Below are 17,208 nucleotides of genomic sequence, written 5' to 3'. Positions count from 1 at the left end.
ATCTTTATTGGCTGTTACTGTTTTCCTGTTGTTGGCTCAGCATTTTCTTCTCTGAGAAGCAGATGTATGGTAACTATATATAGCAGAAGGTTGAACACATATAATTAATGTGCCACATGACTTATTAAACAGTCTATCTGGCCCTGAATGTGAAGCCAGTCTGTAAAAGACAATTTGGAACATAACCAGCTCCAAAAGAGATTATGACTGTTATTTAAGGTAACAAACAACAGAATAAAAAGAACAAATAGAATAATAAAAGAGAGGGAATTTACATACAAATAAAAGCAGCTGGAAATAAAGAGGCCGGTAATCCTAGTGTTCTGGTTTATCTCATCAGACTGTTTCTTCCTCTCCTCATCCCAGTCTTAGCTGAGAGGGAGTGATACAGCATTGCATTCACACCTCCTTAAAGGCAGGGAGAAAGGCAGAGTGAATTCATGCTTTTTGCTGCTGCTCTTGGATGGAGCCATTTTTATCCAAGTCTGTGGTAGCCAGGGAGCGGTGCATTTTAAAAAAAAAAAAAAAAGTTGTAAGAACTACAGACAACTGGAAGGGAAGTGCAGTCATTGAAACGGAGCCCAACCCACTGAGAAGTGTCAGGGGTTTTTTTTGTATTTTTTCTTCCAGAAGCTGCTGCTTTTCTCTTGTAGCTTTTTTCCTTCTTTTTAATTAATTCTCTTCCCAGCCTCAGTTGAGCCCTGGGGTTCTCTCTGTGGTTTTATTTAGTAGTACTGGTGAGGAAAAGTATGGGGGTGTATATTATACACCTCCACACCCCCACCCCCGTATTTGCACACTAGTAGCTGCAGTGATCTAGACAGGTCTGCCTAGAGGGAGAAAGGAAAAAAATCTTCCCTCCCTGTAGCTGCTAGCGTGCAGGCAGGACTCTTTACCGCAAGTCTAGAGAATACTGATTCTCGGCAGCTACTTGCCAAGATCAGGCTTGGGTTAATGAAACCACCACTTAACTTCCAAACTGATTTCCATGGAGACAGCTAGACAGTAATAGTGTTTCAACTTTTTTATTCAATAAAAGTTTGAGTTATAAATATTCTCCATTTGTTTCCTATTTACAGTTGTAAAATATTTTAGGATAGCCTACCCATCACCTGTCATTCAACGTCTCTATAAATGCCATGAAAACACCATTGTGAAATAAAAACGTCTTATTTTCAGCCCACAAACCCAATTTCCACACACTCAAAAAATAAAATCAAAGGGACAAAAAAGAGGAGAGAAGGAAAGGGAGGGGGGAGGCAAGAGGAATACAGTACAGCAGGCAACAATGCAGTATTTGCTACACAGTAGCAAAAGAAATGGGTAAAAAATTTAGTCTGCTATGATGACAAGCTTTTCAGGACATTTGTTATAGACCAGCGCTGTCCAGTGCACTTCTGAAGGACGAGCTGAAATCCAAATTCATTTTCATTGTTTTCCTGCAATTCTAGGCAACGCTTGGATTTTCGGTTCTGGATTGGACCTCCCTTTAAAGATGGGGGAAGAAAAAAAAAGAAGCATTTGGATTAAACATTGTGAACTTATTGCATTGCTACTGTGTAATAAAATAGATTACTAGATGGACATTGGAATGTTCTCTAAAGTCCACTGCTACTGTGAAAAACGTTTCAGTTAGACAAGATAAGCACTGGGTTGGAGTTAGAGTGCAGGTTCCCTTTGTCACAGGCTGGTTTGATCTCTGATGCAGTTTAGAACAGACTCGATTGCCTGGTTACCGTTTCAGCACATGGGGTTTCTAGAATCAAGCTGTACTTTTTAACCAGGAGCCAAAAGCTTTCCTGTTTGCTTCAGTTGCCTCGCTTAGTGGCTCTGCTGCACCTCTGAAACATCAAAAAAAGGCAAAAGAGGACCAGTGCCTTGGCCAGGCGTGTCCTGTACGTAGGATAAAATGCCAAAAATTGTTTATTCTTTGAATTCTGAAATGAGCTGTCTCTTATAATCTTACGTTGCTGATCCTCAGTATTGACTCTCGATATTCAAGTCTCAGCTTAATACTGCCATAGTAAAGCCCTGTCTTCACTGTTGAGTTGCAGCAAATCTTAAATCACTGGGGCTATCACACAGTTAACTGTAGACCTAAATTACAATTGAATCACCATGTTGGTGACTTAAATTACATTTTTTTCCCTTTAATTCTGGTTTCAGTTGGCTCTTTCACCCTCTCTCCTGTCTAATAAAGATAATAGATAATAGATAACTTGTACACATTAGTGTCTGGAAAGTTTCTTCCAAGATATAGAGAGTAGAGTAATTTGCACATAAGTCTGAAAGTCTTTCTCTAGAGTATCTTGGACTTGTGTAGTAGAGAATTACTGGCTTAATCTGCAAATCAAAGAGTGTACATCACTACAGATTTGTACAGTTGAAGTATGGAAAGAGCAGCCACATTTAAATTGCTTGTTTGTACAATGGGGAAAAAATAGTTGCTACAAACCAACCAACCAACCAATGTGCAACAACCCAACCCCATACAAAACCCCCCACCTCATCAGTTTTGTTCAAGTCTGTGTTATACATTGCATTAGAAAGTAATAACTGTGATAGATTTCTGTTATAATCACATGGATATTGGCATAAATCCCATAAAAATGCTGAGGTTGCTTTTTCAGAGAAGGCTGCTCCTCAGGCAAGGGTGGCTCGTGCCATTCAGTACAGGTGCTGATTCATTCAGACAGGTGACTGTGGGGGTCTCCTCTCCTCCCAGTAATACTTAGTAGGTACTTTCTCCGAGAAGTGACTTCTAAAAATGTTTTTAGGACTGACTAATGAAATGCAGAATTAGGTTTGAAAGCTCGAAGTTTTAAATATGGCTTCAGGTAAGGAGACCTTTTCTAGAATAATCCACAAAATTCAAAATATGAGGCTCCCATAAATCCTCCTTGGCAGGCCTATGTGCAGTCTAGATACAATTTTCACTGATTACATTACTAGACGGACAGGCATACAGTAGGCACTTTAATATACCTCCATGATGAAATGCTGAGTGAATGTATTTTCCCACTGCTGTATAACTATTATTGACATTCATATTAATAACGGTCGTTAAATTTGGGTGTCTGGTGGGAGTATAAACTCTCTAAGCTAGCTATAAGCAATAAAAACCGTTTGACATACAAGAAATTTGAAGAAACTAGGGTGAGAAATTAGTCAAAGCTTTATTATATCGTATTTGTTTCCTTATCCTTAACCCACCCCCCCACCCCCAAGTTACTTTGGCCTTCTGAAGCTCACTGTGGTGAGACTTTTTTTTTTTTTTTCCCCCAAATGAATTCAGTGAGCTTTGAATTAGGTCCTTCAGATATAAAACTCTAAGGTAATAGAGATTTTCTCATTGCCAAAAGAAACAATTGTGTCGTGGGTTTTTCTTGGCTTTTTTTGTTTGTTTTTTTTTCTTTTAGCAAAACATACAGTTTCTAGTTTTAATGAAAATGCTTGGTTATGGTTTTTCTCTGCATAGATTCAGTGTTGCATGGCACCCAGGGTCAGTTCCCTGTGTTTGAACTGGGAATTAGAGTTTACCACAAGTGTTTCTGCCTAAACCCAAAACTGAGATCAACTTCCCTGTGCTCCCAGCTGGTGCTGGAGGTGCTTGTGTTGCTGTCATTGAAGTTAACTAGTTCGGTATCTTTCATTTATCAGTTAGTCCTTGTCTCAGTTTTGATATCTAAGATGTCCTCAGCTCAGATCTTGCACTAAGGAAGCAGGAGAAAGAAGCTGTCCCACTTTCTGTCTTATCAGAAAACCAACCAGTTATGGGAGACTAGTCCAGCTCCATTACTTGCCTGATTTTTGGACCTGGGATATGACTCTCGGTATGGTTCTTTTAGATCTCTCCTATAATTTCTAACTTACTAGCATAAGTGAAGGCACAGATTTAATTCTCCCCTTGACAGCTAAAACATAAGTGTTTCCCTGGTACAACTCTTCTTGCCCAAACTCTGTGAAATGAACTCTGGTGTCCATCTTGAGAACAGCTTTTATGCTTGTGAAGAGGAATGAGCTAGGATGCTCAGGTCTAGCTGGCTTCAGCAGCTGGGCGGGGGCAAACACCTAGTTTGCTGGCTGCACTTTGTGAATCCCATTCTGCGGTGCCTATTTTTTTCTCCCCAAGGACTGTGTATGGGGCCTGCTCACCTAACTTAGAGCTCTGTTAGGTAGGGGAAGCCACAGCACTAAGGCTCAAAAACTGCCATGCTGAGTTGGAATTTCTTTCTGCTTAACTCCCATTCATTTCAGTGGTCAAGGGTTTCTTTCACTGGAATGGGCCCAAATGCCTTCTATTCCCATTGAGGATTTGAGGAATGAGGGTGTTCACAGTGGAGACAATGTTTTTCCTCTATTCTAAATCATGTAGAGCACACATAGGTGTTACAGTACGGGTATTCACGCAAAATACTTTAATACAGGCAGTTCCATAAACAGTGTAAACCACTCCTAAGGAAAAACAAAACAAGGAAGCAACCAAAAAATCACACAAAAAGCCTACACGCCCTCCTTCTCCTTTCCTGATGTGCCCTCATGTGAAATTCTGTTTCACAGAAACAAGTGGCTCGGGAGATAAAAAGCCGAGGAAGCTCTTTTTGATGTGCTGCAAAGCACTCTGGAGTGGCTACTGAAAAATCACCCTGCTGAGTACATTGGAGCCGCTGTATGGAACATAAAAGAGACACCAAAGTTCAGTAGTGGCTAATATGTGTGAATTGCGTGTTGTAGAGAGCAGGGATGCTTTTAGCAGGATGATTTTTTTTTTTTCCCCCAAAAGAGAAATGTAAAGGCTCAAATCCTGTTAGAAACAGAACAACTCAGCTCCTAAGAGATGTGAGGTCTGTGCAGAGTCATGGCTTAATCCCTCCGAGAGGATGCAGTCTATACAGCTTTGGTGCCTTCCAGTAGGCACAGAAATGAAAGAATTGCTCTGAAGTACAGGGAGAAGGGTTTGTATAGTGCTTACTTAACATTTCCTGTTGTTAGCCTACTTAATTGTGTTCAGGTTTTTTCCCCTTTCATATACCTAATGCAAGTCTGAGACAGTGTTACTGGTCTGTTGTCTCTCAGGTGATGACAGCGCACCCACAATATGTTGCAAGGCCTGAACTAGTGCGCTGTTTAATCCCTAAAGCACATGAACTGAATTAACTCCACTGAGAGAAGCGAGCAAGCAGGACTGACGCACTGAAAGCTAACACTACATTTTGCTACTCGACTACGACTGGCTTGGCCTCCAAACGACAGTATTCCTGAATGGTTTCTGCAGTCTGCCGTCATCATTAGCATTTGGAACCCTAAAGCCAAATGCAGACAAAGGTGTCCTTTTAGTTAATTCTTTTTTTTATAACCATTTAGTAAAACTTGTATAAAACTCTGACAGTCATGTTTACCGCTCGCTCAGCAAAATGTTTTATTGTAATACTACACTTCAGGCCAAGTCAAAGGCAAGTTGCCTATCTGGTTCCCTTTCCCCTTCCTAGGTAAGACCTCTATTTTCCAATTTAAAGGCAACAAATTGATAGCCTAGGGTAATGTCTTTTAATCATGATACATAAAATATAATTCTATAGGCTGAAACAAGTTAAAGAGGAATTCTGCCCAGCTGAACAGAATTAGGATTAAGATCATTGATGAGAGGCAGCTCAATGGCAGTAGAAGTCTCAAGAGGATAAATAAATATCCAGGTCAACTAGTTTATAAAAATAGACCGAATGTGACAGCACTAACTTGATGGGGTTTGCAAAGCAAATTGAAGCGATTCCTGCGAGAAGCACAAATGCTCTCAACTCCTGCTGGTAGTCTTAGACACATACAAAACTGAGTGCTTCATAAGCGTACTTTTAACCTGAACGCTATCTCAAGTCACGCGTCCTGTTATGACCAATAGGTATTGAAATGTGACATAACGCACACAGTGGAAAGCAATACTTTTGACTTCCTTTAGAATTACTGTACTTTCTGCGTATCTGCCATGTGTAACAGATTTCCTTTCAGGTCTTTCACTAAAGTAGAATTCATCCAGTAAGATGGCATCTCAGAATACCATTTGATGTGCCTGCAAACCATGCAGTACAAGGATGGGCCAACATCCTTGGCAGGCAGTCCCATGCAAGTCTGTCGTACGTAAAAACCAACTTGCTTTTAGAAAGAGCAGCATGTTGCAAGTATGTACTTACATATTCTAGGTTAGAGCTGGAGAGCTAATAAGCTGTGCAAAGTAATTAGACAGTCTTTGCTTAACTGTTCTATGGGGTTTTTTTTGGTTTATTGGGGGGTGGTGGACGCACAGTTCCTAAACCTCCCCCTTCCCGTATTTGTTCTGCAGGGTGGTGAAGTGGGGTGGGTCCTCTCTGGAAAATTGGTCCTTGCAGAATCAGGCATAGTTGAAAGCTGTCATGAAGTTTCTTTAATATCTAGAAGGCCTCTGATCCAGAGGGCTACAAATGGGACAGAGCAGTGGTACAGCTTTCTTTGCAAATACCGGAGACATTACATACAATTTTTTTGTAAAGAAATACGTACAGCGTACACAAACCATGTAACCTGGAACTCCTGCCCCTTCCTACCATTGCTACTGCAGAACTGGGGTGATATGCTCCTCAGATAGACTCCCTTCAAAACAAAGCATGTTCTGACTTCATGACAAAAGATGCATTAAGAAGTTTCTGTAAACATACACCTAGCCAAAAAAGTTCTGAACAGCTCATGGGTTTTCTTGCCCAAAAATCTCACCTTATGTTTACTTACCTTTTGTGCTGAATGACAGGCCTTTTAATCAGATGACATTTTACTGGTGACAGTATACAATCTTTTTTATTTCTGTCCGTATTTAATAGAAATTTACCATTACATTTACTCGCTAATTTTCTTCAGTAAGACTTCTCTTCAGCAAGAACCAAGTAATTTTCTGTTCTTTGTTACCCTGAAGTCAGATTGCCAAGGTTGTGTTTTGATACATGAATAAAAAAGCACTCGGCAGGAAAAGCGGAGAGATGCTACTTCAGATAGTTTAGGTATTTTAAAGGAAGGATTTGAATGTGGATGTGTGGCATCATTAAAGCTGAATAAATATTTCACAACATCTAAGTGACTTGGTCAGTTTAGTCATTGTTTGTACTTGGCACATCTGCTAGATGCGATCCATGACATTCCAGTCGTTTAGGTAGGTGTGATGGGTTCTGTGAGCTGCAAGTTGTTGCACTGGGTTTCCAAATTTCCCAGAAAAAGCAATGTAGAAAGGGAAAATGGGGAAGCGAGGTTGTTGCTTTAGATTGAACCAGGGCTTCATAAGCTAATAAAAGCTCTTGGGCATGAAACTTAAGACAGGGTTTGATCACTTGTGAAAATGAGGGATATTAAATGAACGCTGGAGGTTGTCAGCATTACTGAAAATCAGACTGATGGCTCTCTTTAACAAGAAAGAGCACAAAGAAGCGCTCTTGCCAGCTTGCCTAACCATGGCTATTTCAGAAGAAGGTCTTACAAGGTTAATAAGTGTATCCAGTCTCGTGTCACATATGCTATATAAATTGTTGCATTCACTAGTCTGTATTTTTCTATTTGGACCTCAATTGGCAACCTCAAATATTTACGTTCTCTCTACCTTTGAGGCAGAAACTCTAATCTTCACTATTGCTTTGATATGTTTGAATCAAAGAATTATGCTGAGGTATATATAACATAGATAATCTCCACTCCAAACAGAACGCATGATCTTCTCATTCATTTCCCCAGAATACCGGGGTAAATTTTCAGTGACTATCAGTACACCAAATTTAGTCCTAAAAAAAATTACTCGATTTTTTTACAAGTCATTTTGTCTTCTATGTGGTCCCTCCTGTATGGATGTTGCTGCAGTGAGAAGGTGTTCATAGGAAAAAGTGAATAATTTATCCCATAAAGTAATTAATGTATTTTCAGCATTGCCCATTGCTTGAAAATATTGGATGATGTTATTGAGTTTAGAATTCTGCTTTATAGTTGTATAAAGGATATAGGTATTGATTAATTAATTGATTAATTCCTTCTCAAACCTAAAGCAGTATGACAAATTTTCCAACTCTTTGGGAAACAGGTGCTCTGCAAGTAAAGCAGGCTCTATAACATGCGCTTTGTTGTTCAAATATTTCAAAAATTAATTTTAACTATTTAAATTGAAATATTCCTCAGTGAAGTATATTGTTAGCTGTTGCTCTTCTTCAAAGGCGCTTGGTTCCTAATATATTTGATAATGACTCCTGTGAAAATAAGGTATGTTTAACTGCTATTACATGTATGAAATATTATATATGGCAGTGTTATATATTAGAAAGGTGTTGTCTGAGAGCTATTTAGATCACTATTTACAGTTAGATAGGCAAATGAGAATCTTTACCAGACACTTTTTAAATGTGATTTTATTCTTCCATTACTAACCAAAACTAATTGCTGTGTACAACATAAACTTAGATGGAGTTATAACAGGGATCAGCCAAACCATTTCTTAAGGAAAAAAATAAAATCATTTTTTTCCCCCCTCCTCGCTTCTCGTCCTGCCCTCGGGTTCTGTTGTTAGGTAGCCATCTGAGCACTGGTCTTACATCCATTTGCTGCTACCCAATGAGTAAATACTATGAAACATCCTCTGACAATGGAATTAGATGCATCATTCAACAGTTACAACGCTTTAATTTCTATATCGCACTTCGTCTCATTCCACTACCGAGACTTCTGAGTGAGGGTTTAGATTTTACATAATCATAAATGCTAAATTTTTATATTGCTGCAATAAATTTTTAATACTGTAGCTGTGACAAATCAAATGATGCAGCCTTATCTGTATGTCCAAACTAGATTTTAGTAACTAGTGGACGGTGCAATCATTTTCTGTTTTGTTTAATCGAGATTGGCTACATGAATGTAGAGCGGTGTAGGTTCTGAGCACAGCCCTCTACAGGTGTAACAGTTAAATCTTCAGGATGTGGAAATACACAATACTGTTAATTAAAGTATTTAAATAAAAGCAATTAAACCCGGCAAAAAGAAATGCGGTTTCATACAGAGAATGTATTTGGAATAGAAAACAAATTACGGAGAAACAGCACAAAAATCAGAAATGGAATGTATAGATTTATACCTATCAGTAGTATTTTCCACATATAGATAAAATTTTATCACAGATTTATAACAGATTACAAAGGCCCATTGTTAATAGCAAGATTAAAAAAATAATACCTTGCAAAGAAATAAATTCAAGCCTTCCCTGAAATACAAAGGAGCTCTTCAGGATATGATAGCTGAAAATGCATTTTACTACAGAAAATGGTGATAAAACTAAGAAAATTGAAGCAGGCTTCAAAGAGTAGAATACATTAGCCAGACTAGAAAGATCATCAGGGATTTTGCAGAAAGTAAACACGAATCATTACTGTATCAGCAGTGGCCAGGAAACCTTTCTGACATGTTATTAGAAAAACATCTGCAGAAACAAATATTCTAGGTATACAATACGATTTTATTTTTTTTTAATTAATTATGGGACACTGTTTCTGGGGGGTGCGGGTGAAAAGGGAATCTTTTATCTGTACATTATGGATAAATGCAGAATTTACAGCTGACAATATTGTTTGGTTTTGTTTTGGCAACAAATCCAGATGATGATGTACTATGTTGATCTTCTGATAGCTAGGATTACCTAATAAGTAAGTCCTTCGTAGAAAAGGAAAAACTAGATTTACACTATGCAGTTGATAATGATGTGCATGGCTCTTCTGACTACAGCTTCTGTCCCGAGTACCAAGTTAACAGGACAATTTATTTAGAAATGAATTGAATGCCTCTTTGAGAACTGACAGTCATAAAAGAGGAAGCTCCAGAAATGCATGTTGGTGAGAGATGATGGCGTCCTCCTTTTGCCATATACTGCCTACTGTCCTACTTGGCATTGCTCGGAAAACTGTAAATGCAGAACCCGCTATACTGAGTTGTTGCTGGCTACTTAATGCTCTAACTTCAATACTCTAAAGTTCTGAATTATAACTAACTTAAGATGTGTTTCTACACTCTATAAATTAACAACAACAACAACTGCTACATTTTGTAGTTCTTTTTACTAGCAGGAGGGTTAGATATAGGTAAATCCTGTGTTTCTAAACATCTCTGGAGTCTTGAGTGAGACCTGGCCTATAGAAAAGAATCCAAAGTTAATGCTCTGCACCAATGTTTTCTGCAGGATGACTTTGCTCTAACTAAAAAATAGAAAATTTTTTCTTCTACAATCTTTCTTTTAATGGATTGTGCCATACAGTAGCTGCCTGTGTAGAGAAACAATATTATAACTAGGAAAAAGACGGGAGTGCTGGATACATTGGCTTTATTTGCATGTTTAACAAACATATTTTGTGAAAAGCTTAGAAAAATTACCTTTTTCTCTTTCATTCTGAGATTACATATAAATGACTTCTGCAAACAAGTCAGGCTTGATTTATCTGCCTTGATCTAGGCTTGCTTCAAGATGTCTAAAGCAGAAGACGGAGAAAGGCAAGAAAGATGCCTTAAAGTGTGATGGAATATTCAGATGGTGGGGAATTGCAAAATGTACTAAAACGAAATAAAAATAGGACTTTGCTGAGGATCTACGTGAAAATTAGTGGGGTCTGACTTCAGTGATCAGAAGTATGAATACCTGTCAATACCAGTGTGAAACTGGTAAATGAACTGTAGAGAAAGGAGAGAAAAAAAAAAAGGATTGTTAGAGTTAGAAATTTGCAACAACTACTGCGATTTACGTGGGTATACGAAACGTCTTGAATTCATTGTCGCAGGCATCAACGTTACTGACTCGATGTTTTTAGTGGGCTGGGTTAATTTTAAGAGCACTGATAAAACAACTTTTTATAGGCATGCTGAGATGATCATTCAGACAAATCAAATCTTGGTCCTCATGAAGAAAGCGCATTAGGGGTCAAGAAGGGAATCCTCCTCCTGGTGTTAGAGTGCACTGCTGGCTCAGAACAGAGCTCATTTCTGTGAAACGGCACGCATGGACCATTGCCTGAGGCAGTCTTCTAGAGGAGGTAATTAATCTAGTTATTTAATTTTCTGATCTGTGATGTGGCAAATTGTGTATTCCTAGCTTTTGCCTTTTTGTTTGGTTTTGAAACAAATGTATATGTTCCTATGTGTTGCTTTCTGAGGCTCGTTCTGCATTGCTTGTCTGTGCAAAACTCTTGTTAGCATGTCTTCCCTCCCCGCTTCTGAGTGTGCGCCAGATGCAACATCACTTTGCTAATGAAAATCCATTCACAGCATGCACCTGAAGGTCATGCCTAAGAGCACCTTACTGCCTTGTTCTTTCTGTTTTTCTCCTTATGGACGAAAATATTGTTCTAACGTAGCATACCTAGAAAACTAATGTAAAGAAGAAAAGTTCACATTATTATTTACCAACCTTAGCACAGGGGATACCTGGTTATTCATCTTCAGCCAGACAAATAAGAAACTCCTTTCAGCACAATTAGAAAACCCAAGATTTTTATATTTTCCCTAGGAAAGATGAGACGTTTTCCCTAGACATCTTAACAGATTCCCAAAGATTTATGGGTTTTAGATGAGAGAAAATACACATTCCTATTTCTTTGTGAGACATAACTCTTACTAAAATGTAACTCCTTTGGAAAACAAAAATACTGAATGACAATTTTATTTCTTTTGTGTGTGTGTGTGTGTGTGTGGTGTATTCAATTAGTCTAGGTTTTCTAATCTGAGTGCTCAATGTGAAGGCTTCCTAACTCATTTTAACCCAGAAACTGAACTGCTTGCATTGTCATTATATGCTTGTGATTAAACCAATCTCTAGAGACCAAGAAATAAATTGAGTGCCAACTGAAGAAAACAAAGACGTGGATTTGCACTAGTATTTCAATTGACCTGCATATTCTAACATGGGACTTTAGGTTGGGCTCTTTGGGACTTTGGTCACAGTATATAGTTATTGAAAATGGCTTTTCCCTAGTAACCACACAAATCTGTTAGCTGATTATAATTGATATTGGGAAAGGGATGTCCTTGCAGCTGCAGTACAAACCTTGCACAGTTTACTCTGGCAATAATGGAAATAATCTATTTTTTTGTCTCTTATACTGGATATCATCACTGTCAGGTTCAGGATACCAGACTTGATGGCCTGATCATCTCACTAAATAACAAACCCTGTTTTCTTGTCATATATATCATTATTGCATCCTCATTTAATTGCCTTCCAAGCAAACATTCTTCTCAAGTATTTGCATCTTGGATTGTAGGGTGTTACTTGGTAGCCAGACCTTGCTTACATACATACTGTTCTTGTCTCCATTGGAATTAAAGATGCAGCTTCTACTGACTTGATCAGGACGGAGTTTTGTTTTGGTCTGGGAAGTTAGAAATAATAAAAGATGTATGCTAAAGGTAAAAATACTTCCATCCCTCTCGCAGCTGAGGAATGCAGAACGCAAGAAGTGATTGGTCCAGTAATGCAAAGGAAAGACCAAAACCAGTGTTCAGATCTCCTGAAACCCAGCCACTTCATTTGGTAAGCGTTGGTTATCAGTCAAAAGTTGTAGAAAACATTCTGGATTTGGCCATTCTTTTGCATGTCTGTCATTACAATGCCGTGCAAGTACCTTGTCAGCAGCAGCTGTCATCTGCCATTTTTGGATGGAGCCTATCTGGACATCTGAAATTAGGAAAAATCAGGTAGAACTAGAACAAATAATTTCTTTGTAAATCAACGTGGTGTTTAAAATTATATGCTAAAATATGCAAATAGGGTATCTGTTTTGAAGGAAAAACATGGGTATGCGTTAACTTCCTTCTAAATTAATTCAGCACAAGTGTCTTTGGAGCTTAAATGTAGTCCTCAGGAGAGTAAATACTGCATAATGTGATATGCTGGAAAAGACTTGAAATGCACCCACTAAAAGCTCATTTTACTGCTGTATTCACACACAAACTTTCTAGCTGGCAGGTTCTACACCTAATTTGCAAAGATTAAAACTTGCTACTAGAAAATTACTCCAAATAGAAGACTAAACTTATACAAGGAAATGTTGGTTACCACTAACTACAGCAATCACTGCAAGCAAATTTAACATCAGTTGTTAAAACACACTATTATACAGTAATATTTGTATTTTAATATTTTTTCTGCATGTGTTTTGCATATACACCTTCATATTTAAGTTCAAGCCAAGTATTCAAAGTGGAGAAAGACTGAATGCTTTCAGATTTTTGTACTTCTAAACTATTCCGTTCTGCATAAATGGGACTAAAGAGTTTGTAGGCTTACAGTAGGACATAGTTCAAGGAGTATAAAACACAAATACTCTAATACACCTCTTTTTAAAAAGTGTTAATATGACAAGAATATTGGTTATGTTGCACATGAATTAGGAACAAATTTACTAGAGAAAAAAGAAAATTAAAACATGAACTATCACTTTCTCATGTCGAAGTAGAACAATTGTTCAGGTTCCTTGTCCTCCAGCTATAACACCTCGTGGAGTTATCCAGTTAGTTAAAATATTAAGTACAGGCAAGCTGGGGTAATATTTGGTCAAAGACAGGCAAAGAGTAGCTAAGTACAGAAAAACAGTGCTGCTGATGTACTGGACCCAGACACCAACACTGCACTGGAGGCCCTGGAGCTTGTGGAAGTGCTCTTTTGTGGCTGAGGTTTAAAACTGAACACGTGGCAACACTGGTTATTTAAAAATCAGATAGCCTTACTAAAAATACGGGGCTTAACCTAGTCTGTTGGCTCAATTAGTTGAATAATTAGGTTCTGTTTTTCTTTATATTTCTCCTGCAGGATCAAAATATGTTCTTCTTTTAACAGGATCACAATCACTTTCTGTTCTGAGCTGCCAGGCAGATAGCACTGCATAATTACATAGCTGTATAGCAGTACAGCATGTCTTATACTGCAAATACATATTGAGCCTATTTGCATCCTTGGGGGTTAGAAGTACAGCATGAATTCAAATTCTTGATAAATTAATGATGCTGTTTTTCTACCCTGTGGCTCTCATAATGGAAGAATCTGAAGAAGTTCATGGGGACAATAGTTCCCTTAGACACATAGCTATGCTGAAATTAATCCCTCTTGCACACCAATGTCCTTGGCTAATGAATGGGTTGAAAACTGGGAGTGGACATTAGAAGGAGACTGCTGTTTAATGGTGTTAGCCTCCACTTCTGCACTGTGTATGCTCAGCAAGGGGGCATACGAAATTGGTACAGAGATGCTCTGCTTGCTTCACAGGCCTCCAGTTTAATCCTGTCACGCAGTCTGCACCCTGCATTCCCTTTACTTGTCTGGGATGTGGTTGTGGGTAATGGTTCCAGCTAGCAGTAGTAGTACTGCACATCCCTTCATTTCATAAGATAAAGGCAGGTAAGAATTCAGAATGACAATCTGGCAAAGGCCAAAATCTGTAGGAGAAACAAGATGTAAATGCTTTCAGTAATTTTAAAGTCTATTCTATATAGCTACATAGAATATCTATTTAATCTTATCTATCATCTAATACCTATTTAAATGAGATCTGAATCGTCATGTTTATCTGTGGAACACTGTAACAACTGAGTAATTCATTTGCTCTCGTCTGTCTTCCCTTTTCCTTCCAAAGCAATTCCTACTATGATATTTGGGAAATTATACATATGGTGACTACAGTTGTCAGCCACAAATTTTCTTTACAGCTTCTCAGGATAGCATAAACCACCCCCTCTGAACACTTCTGAACCAGAAGATTTCCTGCGGAAACCTCCAGCACTGACTAGAATCCCAATTCTCCATACCACGTAAAAACAATGTTAGCATCGCAGGCACACGCGACTGCCAGTGCATATGGGTACGTGACAGTGCTGAGCATACGCTCTGCACAGCCTCTCCCTCCCTTGAGGTCTGCGATGAGTGTCCATCTCTATAGGGGCATACTCTTCTTACCTTTCTGTGGCAACCACACTGGAAGTTGCATTACTCAAATTAACAGAGCTTGCTGTACTGAAAAGAATTCAACATGGAGCAGCCTTAAAAGGATTAAGCTCCTAGGTTTTTAGCTCTGCCTTGTGTCCTTCCTTATACCTCTTTTTACACAGAGCCCTCACCTGTCACATTTCTCAGAACAGCAAATAGTGACAGTGTAGCTAGTCTGGTTAGAAGCATAAGAAACAGTCAATCCCTATCCAACTGAGTATAAACATGAAGACACTTCAAGATAAAGAGTAGTTACAGAAAAACTTCCTCCTTTTGCCTTTGTTATGCTGCTGGAGGAGTCCTAACATGCCGTAAGTGTACTTTCTAGATGGTCTGCTGTCATCCACGTGATGTATGTAGAGATGAATTTCACTCGTAGGGCGGGCCTTATGTCACAACTGCCTTTCTATCAGCAATAAACCTGAGAAATCAGACTGGAGACTGAGAAACTCCCTAAAGAAACAAACCAATACACCGCTTCCAAAAAACCTGACTGCAGCATTTAGAATGTGCTATTTCTTAGTAGACAGAACAAATGTAGTAGTGTCAGATAGTCAGTTCAGCAGAGCAAGGTTTCGGCCATAAGCAGTTTCTACTGAAAGATGTCCCAAGGAGTTACCTGTCCAGGTGCACTGGCCTCCATCTCCTCCCCGTTCTCTGTCACACAACAGGCCGTGTGACGCAGTCACTATGGCGGACCCAAAGACAGCAGCTTTACTGAGCACGCGGACAGGGGCTGCCGTGCGCGTGTGCTGCTGACCTGATGCTTCCCGTAGGCATTCGGTTACACCGGGGAACAGGCTGCTGCTGCCAGCACCCTGCCTGTGCCCCTGCTCCTTGCCATAAAGGGCTCACGGGCTGCGAGCAGGATTAATTCTTTAGTACTAAATAAGGGGAACTCAGCGGCAACTGAGGCTAGGTTTTGCTTTCCTAATGGTTCATGATGCCAGAGCAGCTTCTTTGATACCATGTTGAAGTTAATATTTTAGTAAAATTCTGACCATTTTACTACCATATAATTCTTGTGATTCTGTCCTCTCTGCCTTGTATAATTTCTGGTGATTACTTACTATTATTTTGCAATAAAGTCTAATTTGGTTCTGATTAAATGAACAAGTGAACTAGGTGAACTGTCAAACACCTAGAAGACTTTTCAGCATAAAAGTATTCCCAAAATAAGCATTTCCCTAAGAGAAGAGCTGACAAACAACCCGAACAATAAAATTCTTGAACACTACCCAGTTGACAGGAGTCTTTTCAGGGCTAATTTACATAATTTGACATAATTACAGTTATAAACACTTGAAGAAGCCTTGGAAGGAAGAATGTCACTGAAGCCTACATTTTGTTGGGTCTCGTTGCATTTGGCAGCTGTACAAAACTGTGGAGTGTGGAAAGTTGTTCAGATGGATCCTGATTATACAAACACGTAATACAAGCTTTGAATGCTCAAGGTAAGCTTGTCCTGTACAGAAAGACACCACAAAGTCTCCCCAGGCCTCTGTCCAGTCAGCCAGCATGATGTATAATGATAACAGTTTGAGGCACTGGTGGTGCTTCCCTCCATACGAGCGCCCATTAAAGCACTGTTTTGTCCACAAGGTAGCGGTGGACATCTGAGAGTCTGACTCCAGCTGCCTACAATTGAAAGTAGCCACATAACTTAAAATTTTAAAACCTAAGTAAAAGATAAATTTTAAAAAAAGAAATCAAGTTTGATATATACACACACTTCTAATCAAAGATGCAAATTAAGCATTAAATAATGCTGTAATAGATCTACAGAAACAAGACCACTAGCTGAGGATGACCCCTATTTTCTACTTTTGTCATAAGGATTCCTCTCATCATTACATTTCAACAGCACAAGGGAGGAGGAAAATGTTATCTGAAGAATCTTTTTTCAAAAAAGCTGTACAGTCTTCTTTCAATCAACCAGACTGAAGTCCATGTCCCACCCCAGACTATCATGGTGCCTCTCAGAGTATAGTGTGTTTTGCAGAAAAATGAGAAAGTTGCCTCATTCAAATTTTAAGATACGTGTCTGGAATGCAGGGAAAATACTGGTTTTTGTGCTGGTCAGGGAAATCTCGTTCAATTGGTTTATCTGGTCTGGTTGGTAAATCTTGTTCCCGTTCCCTTTCTCAGCCAATTCTCCACTTGGACTGCTGTACTTCTATCTATATCATCAGACATTCTTG

General features: G+C 39.0%; 1 protein-coding gene and 1 long non-coding RNA gene across 6 annotated transcripts in view; one reads left to right on the top strand and one right to left on the bottom strand.

Annotated features, from left to right (window-relative positions):
• LOC148057065 (uncharacterized) overlaps nt 1-12,695 on the top strand; it is a 53,924-nt gene extending 41,229 nt beyond the window's left edge. Inside the window, exons 3-4 of the long non-coding RNA XR_015701521.1 lie at nt 10,888-11,063; nt 12,463-12,695. This is a non-coding gene — a long non-coding RNA (uncharacterized LOC148057065). The remainder of the gene's footprint in view (nt 1-10,887; nt 11,064-12,462) is intronic.
• The window catches only part of GALNT18 (polypeptide N-acetylgalactosaminyltransferase 18), a 279,026-nt gene continuing 262,879 nt past the window's right edge, over nt 1,062-17,208 (bottom strand). For 4 of the 5 annotated variants that reach the window (XM_087744745.1, XM_087744755.1, XM_087744773.1 and 1 more), the window contains one exon: nt 1,062-1,487. In XM_087744745.1, coding sequence (XP_087600871.1) covers nt 1,341-1,487 — 147 coding nt within the window. In that variant the 3' untranslated portion in view covers nt 1,062-1,340. Of the gene's footprint in view, nt 1,488-12,327; nt 12,399-12,650; nt 12,704-17,208 lie in introns of those variants that run through there. The other variant, XM_087744764.1, reaches the window with a different exon arrangement.

The sequence above is a fragment of the Nipponia nippon genome, unplaced genomic scaffold (genome assembly GCF_047370975.1).
Source record: "Nipponia nippon isolate SJK-2023a ecotype South Korea unplaced genomic scaffold, ASM4737097v1 scaffold_10, whole genome shotgun sequence".
Classification (NCBI taxonomy): domain Eukaryota; kingdom Metazoa; phylum Chordata; class Aves; order Pelecaniformes; family Threskiornithidae; genus Nipponia; species Nipponia nippon.
The sequence above is the reverse complement of the archived record's forward strand: the minus strand, read 5'-3'. Positions and strand labels throughout refer to the sequence as shown.